The sequence below is a fragment of the Indicator indicator genome, unplaced genomic scaffold (assembly GCF_027791375.1).
Source record: "Indicator indicator isolate 239-I01 unplaced genomic scaffold, UM_Iind_1.1 iindUn_scaffold_112, whole genome shotgun sequence".
NCBI classification, from domain to species: Eukaryota; Metazoa; Chordata; class Aves; order Piciformes; family Indicatoridae; genus Indicator; species Indicator indicator.
In genome coordinates this window covers 104,285-119,382 of record NW_026539223.1, presented here as the reverse complement: position 1 = coordinate 119,382, position 15,098 = coordinate 104,285, and the positions used below count along the sequence as shown (strand labels likewise).

General features: G+C 58.8%; 1 protein-coding gene across 1 annotated transcript; it reads right to left on the bottom strand.

Annotated features, from left to right (window-relative positions):
- Positions 1–9: 9 nt before the first annotated feature.
- TUFT1 (tuftelin 1) lies at positions 10–14,072 on the bottom strand (the record flags this gene model as incomplete). The annotated part of the gene is made up of 9 exons (XM_054398793.1): positions 14,067–14,072; positions 12,741–12,878; positions 7,450–7,524; positions 7,095–7,199; positions 6,521–6,607; positions 4,056–4,136; positions 3,046–3,117; positions 2,363–2,476; positions 10–138 (listed from the first exon to the last, which is right to left on the bottom strand). Coding segments are annotated over exons 1-9 (807 nt in total), but the record flags the coding sequence as incomplete, so codon positions are not given.
- Positions 14,073–15,098: the final 1,026 nt, after the last annotated feature.

The following is a 15,098-nucleotide window of genomic DNA, read 5'->3' as shown; positions in this document are numbered from 1 at the left end:
GGCTGGTACCTTCTCCATCTCTGCCAGGAGCCTCTGCAGCTCTTCCACCTGTACCTCCTTCTCCAAGATGTTCTTCTCTGCTCTCCTCAGGGCACAGCTCCTCTGCTCTGCTTCCTCCTGGTACTGGGCCACCGTCCTCTGCCAATGAGATGGGGATGCTGCAACTTCTGACCCTCACCAGGACACCCAAGCCATGGTGGAGCTGGAAGCCTCAGCAGGCTCCAAGCCCTCTGCTGCAGGCCGGGGGTGTCTCAGCCCATTGTGCTTCAGACAGGAGCTGCCTCAGGAAGCTCCCCAGCTTCAAAGCACTTCAAAGGAGTCAGAGCTGGAGCTCTGCAGCCATCAAAGCTCCTCCAGACGCCTTTGCTCTGGGGCTTCTCTCAGGCCACTTGCCCAAGGAGCTGTGGGAGCTGAGAAAGGACAAGCTGCCCGTGTGGGTGTCCAAGGCAGCTGGGAAGAGGCTCAGGCACTGAGAACATCTGGGCAGTGCTGGCAGATCAACAGCTGCCCAGCACCCATCCCTGCCTTCCCTGGGGTCTCCATCCAGGCTCCAAGCCCAGGCTTGGCACCACAGCTGACCAGAGACCCCAAAGTGCCACCAAGCCAGACTGACCCTCCTCAGTAGGACAGATGTCTTCAGGGCAGGCAGACATCCCCATGCCAGAGGAAGCTTCAAACCCCTGCCCCAGTGGATGTCACCCCCTGTCCCACCACAGAGAAGCCCCTGGGCTGGCCAGGACCTGTTTGGTCTGTGGGACAGGATGTGAACAGGATGTCACCAGTGCCACCAGCACTGGGAGCTGTGGGTGACACAGGCAAGCTCAGCCCATCCAGGATGTGAGCAGTCACTCCAAATACACCAAAGGGGACAATTAATCAGCAGGGCCCAGGAAGGGAGGGGACTGAAGTTGGTGGTGGCTTCAGCAGCACCACTTGACAGCTCAGGAGACCACACGGTAGGTCCTGGGGCCTCCCAGTTCACTCCTCCCTGTCCCTAGCAAACAGCCCCACAGAGGAATTCTGAGGGACAACTCAGCCACCAAGCATGGCTACAGTAAGCCAGCAATGGGCCTGAGACCATAGTCTTGACTTGCTGGGACATCTTGGGGTGGTCTGTGACGTCTTGAGGACATCTGTGAGGGTGGTGAGACTCTGGAAGGGGTTGCCCAGAGAAGTTGTGGCCACCTCAGCCCTTTAAGACCAGGTTGGATGAGGCCTTGAACAACCTGGGCTGGTGGGAGGTGTCCCTACCCATGGCAGGGGGTTGGAACTGGATGAGTTTAAAAGTCCTTTCCAACCCAACCCATTCCATGAATCTATGATCTTGGCGGGGGGGGGGGGTGTGTGTCTCTGTGCTGCTCCCCCTGACCCCCCCAACATCCCTGAGGTCAGAGAGGCCTAGCAGGGTCTGGGGTCACTGCCTTCCAACCCAGGTGGTTCATGAGCGTTTAAACTGGGGAAGCTTGGGTGTCCGAATTCAGACTCAAGTGGGCACCAGTTGGCAGGGGTCTGGGTAGCTCTGGAATCCCCCACAGCATTTTGATGGTGCACACCAAGCCTGCTGCTTTGCCAGGAGAAGCCAAACAGCCCTGGGAACACAAACCATGGATTGATAGAGTCATGGAAAGGGTTGGGTTGGAAGCTCATCCAGTTCCAACCCCCTGCCATGGGCAGGGACACCTCCCACCAGCTCAGGTTGCTCAAGGCCCCATCCAGCCTGGCCTTGAACACCTCCAGGGAGGAGGCAGCCACAGCCTCCCGGGGCAACCTGTGCCAGGGTCTCCTTACCCTCACACTCTCAAGAATTTCTTCCTCATCTCCAGGCTCAGTCTCCCCTCTCCCAGCTCAAAGCCATTGTCCCTCATCCTGGCACCCCCAGACCTTGTAAAAAAATCCCTCCCCAGCTCTCCTGGAGCCCCTTCAGGTACTGAAAGCTGCTCTAAGGTCTCCCTGGAGCCTTCTCTTCTCCAGGCTGAACAGCCCCGACTCTCCCAGCCTGTCCACACAGGGGAGGTTCTCCATCCTCTGCTCATCTTGGTGGCCTTCTCTGGCCTCTGTCCAGCAACTCCAGGGAGAAGCTGCAATGGAGAAGCTTCAGAAGTGGCTGCAGTGCTGCAGGTGAGGTCTGAGCAGAGCAGAGGGGCAGAATCCCCTCCCTGCTCTCCCTGCTTTGGCTGCAGCCCAGCACAGGGCTGGCTCTGGGCTGCTGGTTGTTGTTGCTGCCTCAGGCTCAGTTTGTCGCCAACCCCTGCAGCTTCTCAGGCTTCAAAAAAAACAACAACAAAACAACCCCAAAACTAAAACCCACCCAAATCCACCAAACCCAAGACTCTCCCCGCAGCAATAGGTGCAGTGGGGTCACCTCAAAGGCTTTCTTCTCCAGCTGGTGCCTCTGCTCAGCCTCCTGCAGCTTGCTGAAGAGCCTCCTGGTTGTCTGGCGAATCTTCTCCACATCCTCACCTGAGCACTCAGCCTCCTCCTGCCCAGACACCACGGCAAGAGGGCAGGGCAAGCAGTCAGGAGGCGTCAAAGGAGCCTTCCAACCCCACTGGGGGCAGCTCTGCTGGTGACAGCCTGCCAACATCACTGCTCAGCTCTACAGAGCCAAAGGTGCTGTCCCCCACCTCCTGGCTGACAGCTTCGAACCCTTCAGACACTCTTGGCAGCAGCCCTTTGGTTGCCTTCTAAGCCCTGTTTGCAGGGTGCCTGCTTGGACAACCCGAACCCCTGCAACCCAACCTCAACCAGGGCCAATGCCCAAAATGCCAACCCCAAGCCTCTGTTCCAGCAAGGGCAAAACCAAAGAGCTGGAGGAAGAGCTCCCAGTGGAAGGTTCCTGCTTCCCCTCCTGTTCCAAGCCTGCCATGTGCTGAGCTTTAAATCCCAGCGTTCCCATTTCCACTGCTGCCACCCTGACACACAGCCTGGAGGCTGAGCTGGAGCAGCCAGTGGGTGCCCAACAGGTTGGATGTCAGCAGCTGGGATGAAGATGTCCAGCTGGAGCTAGTTCTTTCTCATGGCACCAACCCCTCTTCAGCTCCCTACCTGCTCCTCCCAGCAGTCCTCAGGCCGCCTCTCGTGGTGCAGCCAGGTCCCATTCTGCCTCTCCAGTGTATCCTGCATCAGAAGGACAGAGGGACAGGGATGTGACGCCAGCCAGCCCAACCACATGCACCACTGAGGCCCTATGTAGAGAGCTGGCTTTGGGGTCCCACAGCAACTCAATCCCCACTGGAAGGAGCAAGCAGCAGCACTTTTGGGCAGCCAGAGCCTTCCCTCCCTACCTCCTTGGGTTGTGGGGTTTGGGTTCCACCTGGCAGAGGAACTGAGGTGGCTTTTGGTCCCCACAAACACCTCCATGATCATAGAATGCATCAGATTGGAAGGGACCCTCCAGGGTTATCTTGTCACCTAAGGACTCCTCCAACTAGAGCAGGCTGGAGACCACATCCAGTCTGACCTTGGACGTGTCTAGGGGTGAGGTCTCCACAGGGTGGCCTGTTCCAATGTCTCCCCACCCTCATGGTGCAGAAATTCTCCTAATGTTCAACCTAAATCTGCCCTGCTCCAGTTCCAAACCATTGCCCCTCATCCATCACCCCGAGCCCTTCTGAACAGCTCCTGCCCAGCTTTCTTGAAGGCCCTTTCAGGTCCTTGTAGGCTTTCTGTAGCCCCCTTCAGGTACTGGAGGCTGCTCCAAGGTGTCTGCAGCCCAAACAGCCCCAACTTTCCCAGCCTGTCCCCATAGGGGAGGTTCTCCAGCCTCTGACCATCTTGGTGGCCTCCTCTGGACATGGTCCAGCAGGTCCATGTCCTCCTTCTGCTGGGGATCACAGCACTGCAGGTGAGGTCTCACCAGAGAAGAGCAGAAGGGCTCTCTGTTATCTCCTGGCCACACTGCTGTGGTTGCAGCCCAGGATTTGCCTTCTGGGCTGCCAGTGCCCATTGCTGGCTCCTGACCAGCTCCATCTAAGGCCTCTTCTAGCAGTGGCTGACCTTGAGGGTGACACCTCCTGAACTGATGTAACTGAAGACCCCAGCAGGGCTCCTGTTACCTGCGGGTACTCTTCAGCTCCTTGTCTGTTCTCAAGTTCACCACTAAGGCCTTCTCTCAGCTTCTTCAGAGAACTTCTGGCCTGGCAAAGGGAGGCAATAAATAATCACCATGGGCACTGCCCCTCAACCTCACCAGAAACCAAGCGCTGCCATGGTACCAACTCTGGTGCCCTGTCAGCCTGAGCCTTGGGGTCATAGAATGGCTTGGGATGGAAGGGACCTCAAAGATCATCCAGCTCCAACCCCCTGCCATGGGCAGGGACACCTCCCACCAGCCCGGGTTGCTCAGGGCCTCATCCAGCCTGGCCTGGAACATCTCCAGGGATGAAGTGTCCACAGCTTCTCTGGACAACCATTCCAGGGTCTCCTCTCCCTCACAGTGAAGGTGTTCACAGATATTTGATTTCCAAACCATCTCAGTTGCCCCATCCTCCAGCACCCTGCATCCTGCCCCTGCCCACTGCTCTGGGCACCTCCTGGTGTCTCACCAGAGCCTGCAGCCAAGCCCCAGCTGGTTCCCAGTTTAAACCAGTGACTGGCAGAGATAGCAGATGCCAGAAGGGCACCATTCTGTGTCCCCCAGACAGCTGCTCATTGTTAGCAGCAGGTCCTGCCCACAGCCAGCCCAGGATTGTCTTCTGCTCCCTGTGCTGGCCCAGTTTGCCCAGAGCAGGGGCTGGTGGACAATGAGGTGGAGGCCCCTGGGATGTGGTGGTGAGTGTGGGGCAGTGCAGTTGTCACAGTCCCCACATCCCAGCATGGTGTGGTTGGAAGGGACCTCTGGAGGTCATCTTGTCCAAGCCCATTGCTCCAGCAGGGCACCCGGGGCAGCTTGCTCAGGATGGCATCCAGATGGGTTTGGAATGACTCCAGAGATGGAGACTCCACCACCTCTCCAGGCAGCCTGCTCCAGGCCTCCACTACCCTTGGTGAGGGTGGACAATGAGGTGGAGAGGCCAACCTTGCCTTGAACACCTGCAGGGATGGTTCAAGATAGGGGAGAGGCTCTACCACAGGTCTGCCTGCCAGCAGCTCCATCCTCATCAAGCAGCTTCTCCCACACCATGGTGAGGAGGGGAAAAAACAGGGGTGAAATATAAACAAACCCCCAAAGGCAACAGCCTGGAGTGATCCCTGAGTGGGATCCAGCTGGATCCGGCCCTTCCTCAGGGCTTTCACACCATGGTGAGGACAGTCTTGTACCACCACCATGGCTTCCACATGCAGGATTAAGTTGAGCTGTCTGGTTGGGTGCTGCTTCAGCTCTTCTGGCAGGGCCAAACCAGGGCCCAAGCTGTGCTCAGCTCTGGCCACAAAAACCCCTTTGGAACCAGGCTCCTGCTCCCTTCTGGGCTGGGGGAAGCTCTGGGAAAACTCAGACCAGAAGAGCTGAAGCCCTAGGATGGAGAAGGATTCCACACAAGACCTGCAGCACCTTCTCCAGCTCTGGGTGAGCAGTACCCCTGGAGCTGCAGCCACGGGCAGGCTGGGTGCAGTGAGAGGCAGCAGGGACAGGCTGGGTGTTTTGGGGTGAAAACCACTAAGTTTGGCACAATCCAAAGGATGAGGTCAAAGATCTGGACCTGCCCTACCACATCCATCCCTTACTGCTCTCTGGGCCAGCATCCAGCATGGAAACTCCTCCATGGGAGCAAACCCAAACCCCAGGCTGGGTGAGGCCTTGAGAAACCAAGTCTAGCTGAGAGGTTTCCCTGCCCATGGCAGGGAGTAGGATGACCTTTAAGGTCCAACCTATACCATGGTGGAATTATTTTAATTTTCCACTTTTTCCCCTCATTTCCCAAGGCCAAGCTGCCCAAGACCCCAACATCCACCCACTGCCACACCATGCAGCCAGCTCTCCAGAAGATCATCCCCTGCCAGGAGCAGGGGGAAGGGTTAATGCTGCAGAAGCCTCAGCACCCAGTCGACTTTGGGAGCTGAGCCATACCCAGGGAACTGCCTCTGGAGGAGAGGCTGCAGCAGAGCCACACCCAGGCAGGCAGGGGACAGCCCTGGGCAAAAGGCCTCTGCAGTTCCCTTCAGATTCAGCCCAGGGAGCAGAGCAATTAGTCAGGCTGAATTAATTGATGGCTCTTGATTAGACAACTGCCCTGGCCAGGTAAGTCAACAAACTGGAGAGTTTGGCTCTGCTGCAGCTGTGCCCGAACAGAATCCCAGAATTCCCCAATCCCAGCGTGGTGGGGTGGGAAGGGACCTCTGGAGATCACCTCCAGCAACTCCCCTGCTCCAGCAGGGCACCCACAGAAGCCTGCCCAGGGTCACAGTGGCCAGGGGGGTTGGAATCTCTCCAAAGAAGGAAACTCCACAACCTCTCTGGGCAGCCTGCTCCAAGGCTCCAGCATCCTCACACCAAACAACTTTCTCCTCCTGCTCAGATGAAACCTCCTGGGGTCCACTCTGTGCCCCCATGAGCCACAGCCCCCCCTGCAGGCTGAGCTACCTCCTGGATGTAGCGAACTTCACTCTTCAGCTGGCTGATGTGCTCCTTGTGGTTGATGCTGCCCTCAGCTCGAGCCTTCAGGTAAACCTGCCCAGGAGAGATGGTGGCAGCTGGTCAGATCCCACTTACTCCCCCCAGCCCAGTAACACCAGTAGCAAACCAGCTCCACAGGGATCAGGACACCAAGCCCAATGCTTCCCATGACACAAGTTCCCCCCCTTGTGCTTAACCTGCCTGTAGCACCCCTAGAACCCAGCATGCATGGAACCTGCAGAACCCAGCACCCATAGCACCCATGGAATCCAGCACCCACAGAATTCTACAGCTCCTAGCTGGATTCCAACTGGCTCCCAAGACACAAATTTCCCCTTTGTGATTGCTTCTCTTCTTGTATGACCCCCACCCCACAGAGCTACCACAGGGGTGGCTTCTTGCTGCATCCGCCCAGCACCAGAGCAGCCCCCACAACCACAACCAGGAGCTCCATGGAGATGCCACCTTCCCCCACCCCTTTTGCCATCCTCAGCACTACAGAAGATGGCTTGGAAAGACACCATGGTGCCAGGAACCCAACCTTGATGATCTCCTCGTCACCATCGTTGGACTTGATGCACTCAGATGCCAGGGAGTGACCATTGCTGGACCTGTTGGCCACCATGGCGAAGGCTTTTCCCACTGGCTGCAGGAGACAGAGGCAGCAGAGCCCTCAGAGAGGTGGTACTGGCCAGAACGGTTCCTGGCAACTTTGGCAGGGCAATGCGGCACCGAGCATGGCCTCAGCAAGTGGCACTGAGCCACTGAGATTCTGTTCACGGAGCACAAAGTGCCCAACCCTGCTCCTAGTGCCCCGCCCCCCGCTCCCAGTGCCCCGCCCCCCGCTCCCTGTTAACCCAAACTCTTCTGTTATCAGCCCGGAGCGGCGAACTCACCTTCTGCTTCGCCTGCTGGCGCTGCTCCCTGGGCAGCTGGTTGGGCAGAGTCAGCCTCAGCACCTTCACGTTGTCCTACAACAGGAGATGGCTTTGAGCTGCAAGTTTGGGCTCTAGGAGAAATCTCCTTACGTCTAGCCCTGGCATGAGCCCAGAGCCAGGTTGGCACCGGGAACAAGCCCGGGACAAACCACCCTTCCCCCATGGGTTGGAGCTGCTGACCGTGAAGTGAGGCTGTGGTTACCAGGAGGTTAGCAGAGAGCCTTCCTCAGCCCCATCAGGGCCTGCAGGAGCCGTGGCTGAGCCAATGCTGAGGCAGTCCAGGCTGGATTCTACGCATGCCAACCTCTGCCAGGCCTCACAGCCCTCATTGGCTGTGGCAGGACTGGGCACAGACTTGGTAGCAGCCCTAGAGAAGGGTGAAGGCAGCCACCCCCAGCTCATTCACCAGGATTCACTCGCTGGATTCAGCCTTCTCCACGCCCTACTGTGACATCCACACACCCGACCCAGCTCTGCCCATCCTCAGTGGGCACAGCCCTGGCCAAGCATTGCCCATGTGGGCAGCTGCCAGCAAGACTGGCACTAGAGCTCACAGCCACAACTGTTCATGGAGTTCTTCACTACTTAACTCCTCACCCAAAGCCTCCCTGCCAGAGCCACCCACCAAAGAGGTGCCAGATTCAGCTGCCTCCATGCCCTACTGTGACATCCACACCCCAGCTCAGCTCTGCCCACTCTCTGTGGGCACAGCCCCAGTGCCACACACCAAAGAACCATTTCAGCCACATCCACCACCCTGCAGAACTCAGCAAGCTTTGGAGATGCCCAGAAGGTATCAAGACCCCCAAAGCTGCATGTGGGCTCCCGAAACACTCTATGAGGTTGGCACTCTCCACCCACAGCTCCACACTGGCACCAGGTGTACCCATGGCACAGCACAACCCCCCTTCTCCCAGTCAGACCTCACTGGTGTCCAGGCAGCTGGCACTCATGGCTCTTCTTAAAGGTGACCCTGAAAGCGGGGTATGCTTGGTCTGCCACATTGGCTGCTTGGCATGACACAGCCACAGGGCTGCTCAGTGTGCCACAGGACCTGCTGGGTGTGCCACAGGGACTGCTTGGCATGCCATGGGAGCTACTCAGCGTGCCATGGGAGCTGCTTTGCACGCCATGGACAGGGGTGCTGCTCAGCATGCCACAGCAGCTGCTCAATGTGCCACAGCCACAGGAACTGCTCAGAATGCCATGGGAGCTTCTCAGTGTGCCAGGGCCAGGTGCATGGCAGCAGCTCTCAGTTGGCAGCACCACGGAGCCAGGCTGGGCACCCACGCAGCACCGGATGCCTGCCCTTTGCCACACCCCAGCCACGTCAGCCTCCCAAAGCACTGCCAATGCATTTCTGGCTCCCTTGGCACTTCCACGTGCCCTCCTTGCCAGCCAAGCCCCAAAAAGCCATCTGCTTGTTTCCAAAACATTGGCTGTGTGATGCTCCACCAACTCCAGCTGCTGGGAAAACTGGGAGACCTCCCCCAGATCTGGGACGCGTGGCCCTGGCCCTTCACTCCTCCACTCCATGCCAATGTGCCAAGAGAAACCTGGCCTGGGCATGGCTGGCACTCAGCAGTGCCAGATCTTTGTCTGCAGCTTCTCCTCCAGGGAAAGCTTTCCTTGGCCAGACCCAAGGAGTTGGGAAGTTCAGGGAGAAAAATGGGAGAAGGAGCAGCATGGGGCACAAAAATCACTCAGAGGATGATCGGGGTTAGAAGGGACCCCTGGTGATCAGATAGGCCAAGCCTACTGCCAAGCAGGGGCACACAGGAACACATCTTGGGGGATTAGAAGCTCTTCAGACAAGGAGACTCCACAACCTTTCTGGACATCCTGCTCCAGGCCTCCAGCACCTTCACACCAAACAGCTTTCTCCTCCTGCTAAGGTAGAACTTCCTGGAGTCCAGTTTGTGCCCCTTGCTCTGGCCCTGGGCACCACTGAGCAGAGCCTGGCCAGTGGCCCCTACCCCTCAGATATTTGCAGCCAGAGGAGCAAATCCCCTCTGGGGCTGCTCCTCTCCTGGCCAAACATCCCCAAGGGCTCTCAGCCACAGGAAGGTGTCCACATGAAGCATGGCTCAGCACCATCCTGCTGCCCAACCCAAAGGGGACACAGGGCAAGGCCGGAACTGGCAGCAGGGAGCAAATATTGCAGCAGCAGGGCAGAAGCCTTGGCACCAGCTGGGTCCCTCCATGGTTCCACACTTGCAGCTTTGTTTGCAAGCACCAGGATCAGAGAATCATGAAATGGGTTAGGTTGGAAGAGACCCTAAAGCTCATTCAGCTCCAACCCCCTGCCATGGGCAGGGTCACCTCCCACCAGCCCAGGTTGCTCAAGGCCTCATTTAGCCTGGCCCTGAACACCTCCAGGGAGGGGATAGCCACAACCTCCCTGGGTAACCTATACCAGTGTCTCCTCATCCCCACTGTGAAGGATTTCTTCCTCATCTCCAGTCTAAGGATCCCAGGAAGGCCATCCCTGTTCCACCAAACCTGGATAAGGGTGGGAGGTAACCAAAGAAAGCTGTCAGCTAGGTTAGATCCACAGTGGTGAGAACCAAGAGCCAGCCATTCCCATCCCTGCCACCAAAACCAGCCACAGCTGGCATGCAGGAGCTTTCACCCCATGGATTGAAGATGGAAGTGGGGAGAAGAGGAAGAAATTCTTTCCAATGAGGGTGGGGAGACCCTGGCACAGGTTGCCCAGGGAGACTGTGGCTGCCTCCTCCCTGGAGGTGTTCATGGCCAGGCTGGATGAGACCTTGAGCAACTTGGGCTGTTGGGAGGTGTCCCTGCCCATGGCAGGGGGTTGGAACTGGATGAGCTTTGAGGTCCTTTCCAACCCAACCTATTCCTTGAATCTCTGAACTCCATCAGACTCCACTCAAAGCAGCTCCTGCCTCAACCTGTGGCAGAGCCACCAGTGCCAACCAGCTGTGGTAGGAAGCAGGCAGCAGCCGGTGCCTCCCCAGCCAGCACTGGCACTACGAAACCTCAGGTCAAACCACCAGGAAACCACACACGCAAATAGGAAGGTTCCACCATCACCATCCTCCTCTGTGCTGGTGAGGCAGAAAGATGGTGAGACACAAAGTGGACATTGGAGTGAGGGTCCCTGGACTGCCATGGGTGAGACTCAAAGTTTTGGGTGCGGCAAATCCTTCCTGGAGGCAGTGGCAGCAGCCACAGGTGGGTGACAGCAAACCGCTCCCTGCCTACCTTGTCTGCAGCAGCCTTGGCAGCTGGTGGCTGGAGCAGAGGAAAGGACACCTTCAGCTCAGCTCCCAAGCCATGGAGATGCTCTCAAAAGGTTCTTTTTGGGCTCTGCTCTTGCCAGTGTTTCATCACCGTCTGGTCTCCACCTGAAGCAGCTCCCCAAACATAAACCTGGAGCGATCCCAAGGCTGGCACATGCCAACCTCTTGCTCCATGGTGCCAAACTGGGCTGGGGCAGGAGGAGTGGAGCCAGGAGGACCCCTCAACCCTGCTCCTTTTCCTCCTGGCTGGTCTTAAATCCATTCTGCTGATGCTCTACTGCAGTTGGCAGCACCAAAGCAGAGAGGACAGTGGGTTTGGGGCTCCCTCTGTAGTCTTCCAGAGCAAGCAGAAGGGTTTGGCACTGTGGGCAGTAATGAAGCACCTCAGATCTGTCTCCTGCTTGGAAAAACCCACTTGGGTGAGAGACTGCTTCCTTAAGGCCCCAACCCTGCATCCCAAGCCTGCTCCAGCCTGGGTTTCCTCGGCAATTAGCTGCATCAGGCAGGCTCAGCCGGGTTTGGTGCTTGCTGCAGGGTGGCACTAGCAGCTGAAGGCTTTTTGGCAGAGCAGCCATGCTCCCATCCAGTGCCCTGTAAAAAGGAGCTCCCAAAATCCTAACAGCCCCTTGGGTCCAACCATTCGGCAAGAGCCAAGTCCTCAGGTGCCATCCAGGATGGGCCTTTAGGGACACCAAAGCTGCTTTGAAATCTTTTGGTCTGTTTTGCATCTTCCAAGCCCAAAAACTCCATTTGGGAAAAGCCTGTCTGGAAGGGGAGGCACCAACCCTGCTCCTGGGGAAGAAGGAACCAGGCAAATCCCAACCACATCCTGGGAGGAGGAGAGGTGGCACCAAGGACCCACAGCTGGCGATCCCAACACCAGCATTGGGCAAGCACAGGGAAGGTGTCCTGTCTGTCCATCCGTCTGTTTGTCCCATCAGGACAGGCCCTGACCTGACCCAGAGGGTATCAGCGAGGATCAGCAGCAAACAGCTCTGGTGTCTGGGGCTCGCCGAGGCGCCTTATCACCCTAAGAAGCCATTAGCCAAACCAGCCCTACTCTGCCAGCGCTCCTTATAAGGCCGGGAAAGCTACAGGGAATTAGGAGTCTCCCAAGGGAGACTCAGAGCTGAGTCACCCAGCACGGCACCGTCCGGGCACAGAGGGGAAAGCAGCCGGGCACCGGCGCGGTTCTCCTGCCGCCGTTGGTGCCTTTGGGGGATCCCTTTGGTCACCAAGAGCTGAGCAGAGTTGAATCGGCGGCACCGCCGCCGCCGGCTTTTCTCCCTGGGCGGCGCGCAGGGCGTCCTGCCGGCGGGGCAGGGCCTGGGCTGCTGCCAGCCCCACCCAGGGCCTGTCCTCGCGGCGGTGGCCTGGCAGCTGTCGGCGGTGGGGAAAACCCAAGGAGAAGGAAGGGAAGGACGCGAGGCTCTGCCGGAGCCAATGGAGGGAAGCGCCATAACAGACTCGTGCCAGCGGCTCCTGCTGCCGTGGACTAGGGGCGCTGCTCAAAGGGTGCAGACCCCAAAAATCAGCCTGCTTGGGGTGGCTCAACACCTGTGTGTGACCCTGTGCCCCCCGTAAGCACGATGGGTGATGGTGGGACCCCAGTGCCGATACTGCGGCGTCCCTTGCTGTGCTCCACCATGCTTACCCACATCAGTGGGGTTCACCGTTCCCCACGCATGGGACCAGCAAGAGTCGCAGGGACGGGACAGCCACAGAACCAGCAGTGGGAGGAGCCCCAGGGCACTGAGGGGGTGTAGCCCCTCCAGATCCCCCTGAACCACCCCATGGCTGCCGGGCAAGCCTGGACCCAGTGGGGAAAATTATAGCAGCAATCCCGGACAGGCACAGCCTCACTTCACCCACGGGAGCCCCCGCATCTAGCCCCACGGGTGACAGCACCAGCAGGACCGGGAGAAAGGAAGGGGCGGCCCCGAGGGTCTGGGGTGCCCAGGGGAGGCTCGTTCGGGGGCTCACCGGACTCTCGCTGTGGGGCCGCACATCCAGCACCGCGCACCAACCCTGCTCACCGTTCATGGCCCCGCCGCGATTGTGAGACCCGCCGCGAGCACCGCCAGCTTTAAAGGACCACGCCCCCAGCCTCAAGCCACGCCTCTGACATGAAAGCCACGCCCCTGGATCTCACCCCCTACGCACAAACCATGCCCCGGGCCCGCGGCCCGCTCCTAAAGCCACGCCCCAAACCCGTCCCACCACGCCCCCAGACGCCCCCTGCCGCTCCCGGATAGGCCTCGCCCCCTAGTTTTAGTCACTCCCCATCCACGCAGCCACGCCCCTGCCCTTTTAACTACGTCCCCATATTTTAACCACGCCCCGACCCTGTGGCCCTCGGCGCTCCTTGCCCAGGCAGTGTCAGCCGTGCCGGGGCCGTGCCAAGCCACGACAAGCCCTGCCGAGCTTCACCCCCACCTCTGCCAAACCAAGCCAGGGCCTGCCCAGCAGTGCTGAGTCCTGCCAAGCTGTGTCAAGCTATGCCAAGCTGTGTCGTGGTGTCCCAAACCCTGCCATGGTGTCCCAAACTGGGACATGATTTCCCAAACTAGGCCATGGTACCCCAAACCAAGCCAGGGCCTGCCCAGTAGTGCTGTGGCCTGCCAATCTGTACCAAACTGTGACACAGTGTCCCAAACTTGGCTGTGGTGTCCCAAACCATGTCACAGTGCTCCAAACCATGCCATAGTGTTCCAAACTGGACCATGGTGCCACAAACCATGCCAGGTCCTATCTCCCCTCACGTCTGGGGAATATTTGGCACCAGGGTGACAGGGCTGCCCTCTCCCAAATCCATGGGGTCACTAGCCTCAAAGGCACACCTGTGGTGGGTGCCACAACCACTTCAGCCCATGCCAGGGCATGGGGCATTGCCAGGGCAGGTGTCCCTGTGCCACACTGGGTGGCCTGGGTGTGCCAACAGCCTCCTCACTGCCGGGCGGGTGCTAATTGCCACATACCTGTGTGATGAGCTCAGTTGGCCTCAGCTCCACCACCAGCCCCAGCCCTGCCAGTGGGGCCACACTCCAGCCCTGTGTGGGCACCAGTGCCACGCTCCAGCCCCAGGGTAGGGACAGCCAGGGGACATCCCTGTCCTGGGGTGGGTTTGGGGAGCTTTGGCAGGCTGGAGAATGCTGCTGCCTCAGGGACTGCCAAATTTTGGTCATGCTCAACCAGCACCTTGAACAGCCTGTGGCCCCTGAGCCCCCCACCAGCCCATGGGGGGTTGCTATCACCTCACTGGGCACACTGAGGCAGAGGGTGGGGTCTGTGGTTGACCTCAGCTCCAACACGCATGGCCGGGAGAGGCTGAGGACAGAACCGGTTCCACCGGCCTGGCTTAGCTGCAGTGTGGACGCTGTGGGTGCAGGACCAGGAGCACGCTGTGCCTGGCACAGCCCTGAGTGGGGGTTACACAAAGATCTGGTCAGTACTGACCAGAGAAGGGACAGCAGTGTCCCTGGTGTCATCACCATGTCCATTCCCTGGTAGTGAGCAGAGAGGGGACACTGTGTCCATCCCTGCTGGCTCCAGCTTGGTTAAACCTCACTGGGCAGCAGGAGGGGAAACTGAGGCAACAATACTTGGGCTGGCAGGGTCCCTGGGCACCATGCCAGCCCTGCTTGGGCTTGGCACTGGAACAAACTCGGCCCCACTGGAGGCCACGGAAGGGAACTGCTGTAACCAGCTGCCAATCACCGCACTGGTGCTAATTAGCACTTGGCAAGGCTCCCACTCTTGTTAATTAGTGATAACAAGGATTTATCTGCAGGCCAGATCCAGCAGAGCGTGACAGGAGCTGCATTTCCCTATGCCTGGGTGTCACCAAGCCAAATGTGCCACAGCCTGTGCCAGACTGTGCCTGCAGCTGCACGGAGACACACTGGTGTTAAAATGCTGGGGTTTATTGAAAACACCACTTGGGAAGGGGGGAGGACAGGGGGTGAGGGTCATAGAAAAATAAACCAGGAGGGGCCAGTGCCATGGGGACCCCTCCAGATGTCCCCACAAGAACCTGGTCCTCCAGGGATTACAGGATCTTGGACCCCAGGGTTGGGATCCAGTCGCCAATGGGGGCACCAGCTGCAGCCAGTGGCTGCCCCCAGCAAACAGCCAGAGTGCCAAGGCACCCTGAGATCTGTAAGGAGGAGAAGAGCTGAGACGATGCCCAGCTGGAGGTCCTTATCCTGCCACTCCTGCAGCAGCAGCTTCCTGCAGCTGGGTGCTAGGAGGAGAGTGTTTGCCTTCGTCCACAGCAGTGGCTGCTGCCAGTACCCTCTCGGACGGCTCTGGGAACACAGCTGGGCTCTGGGGTGGGGTGGG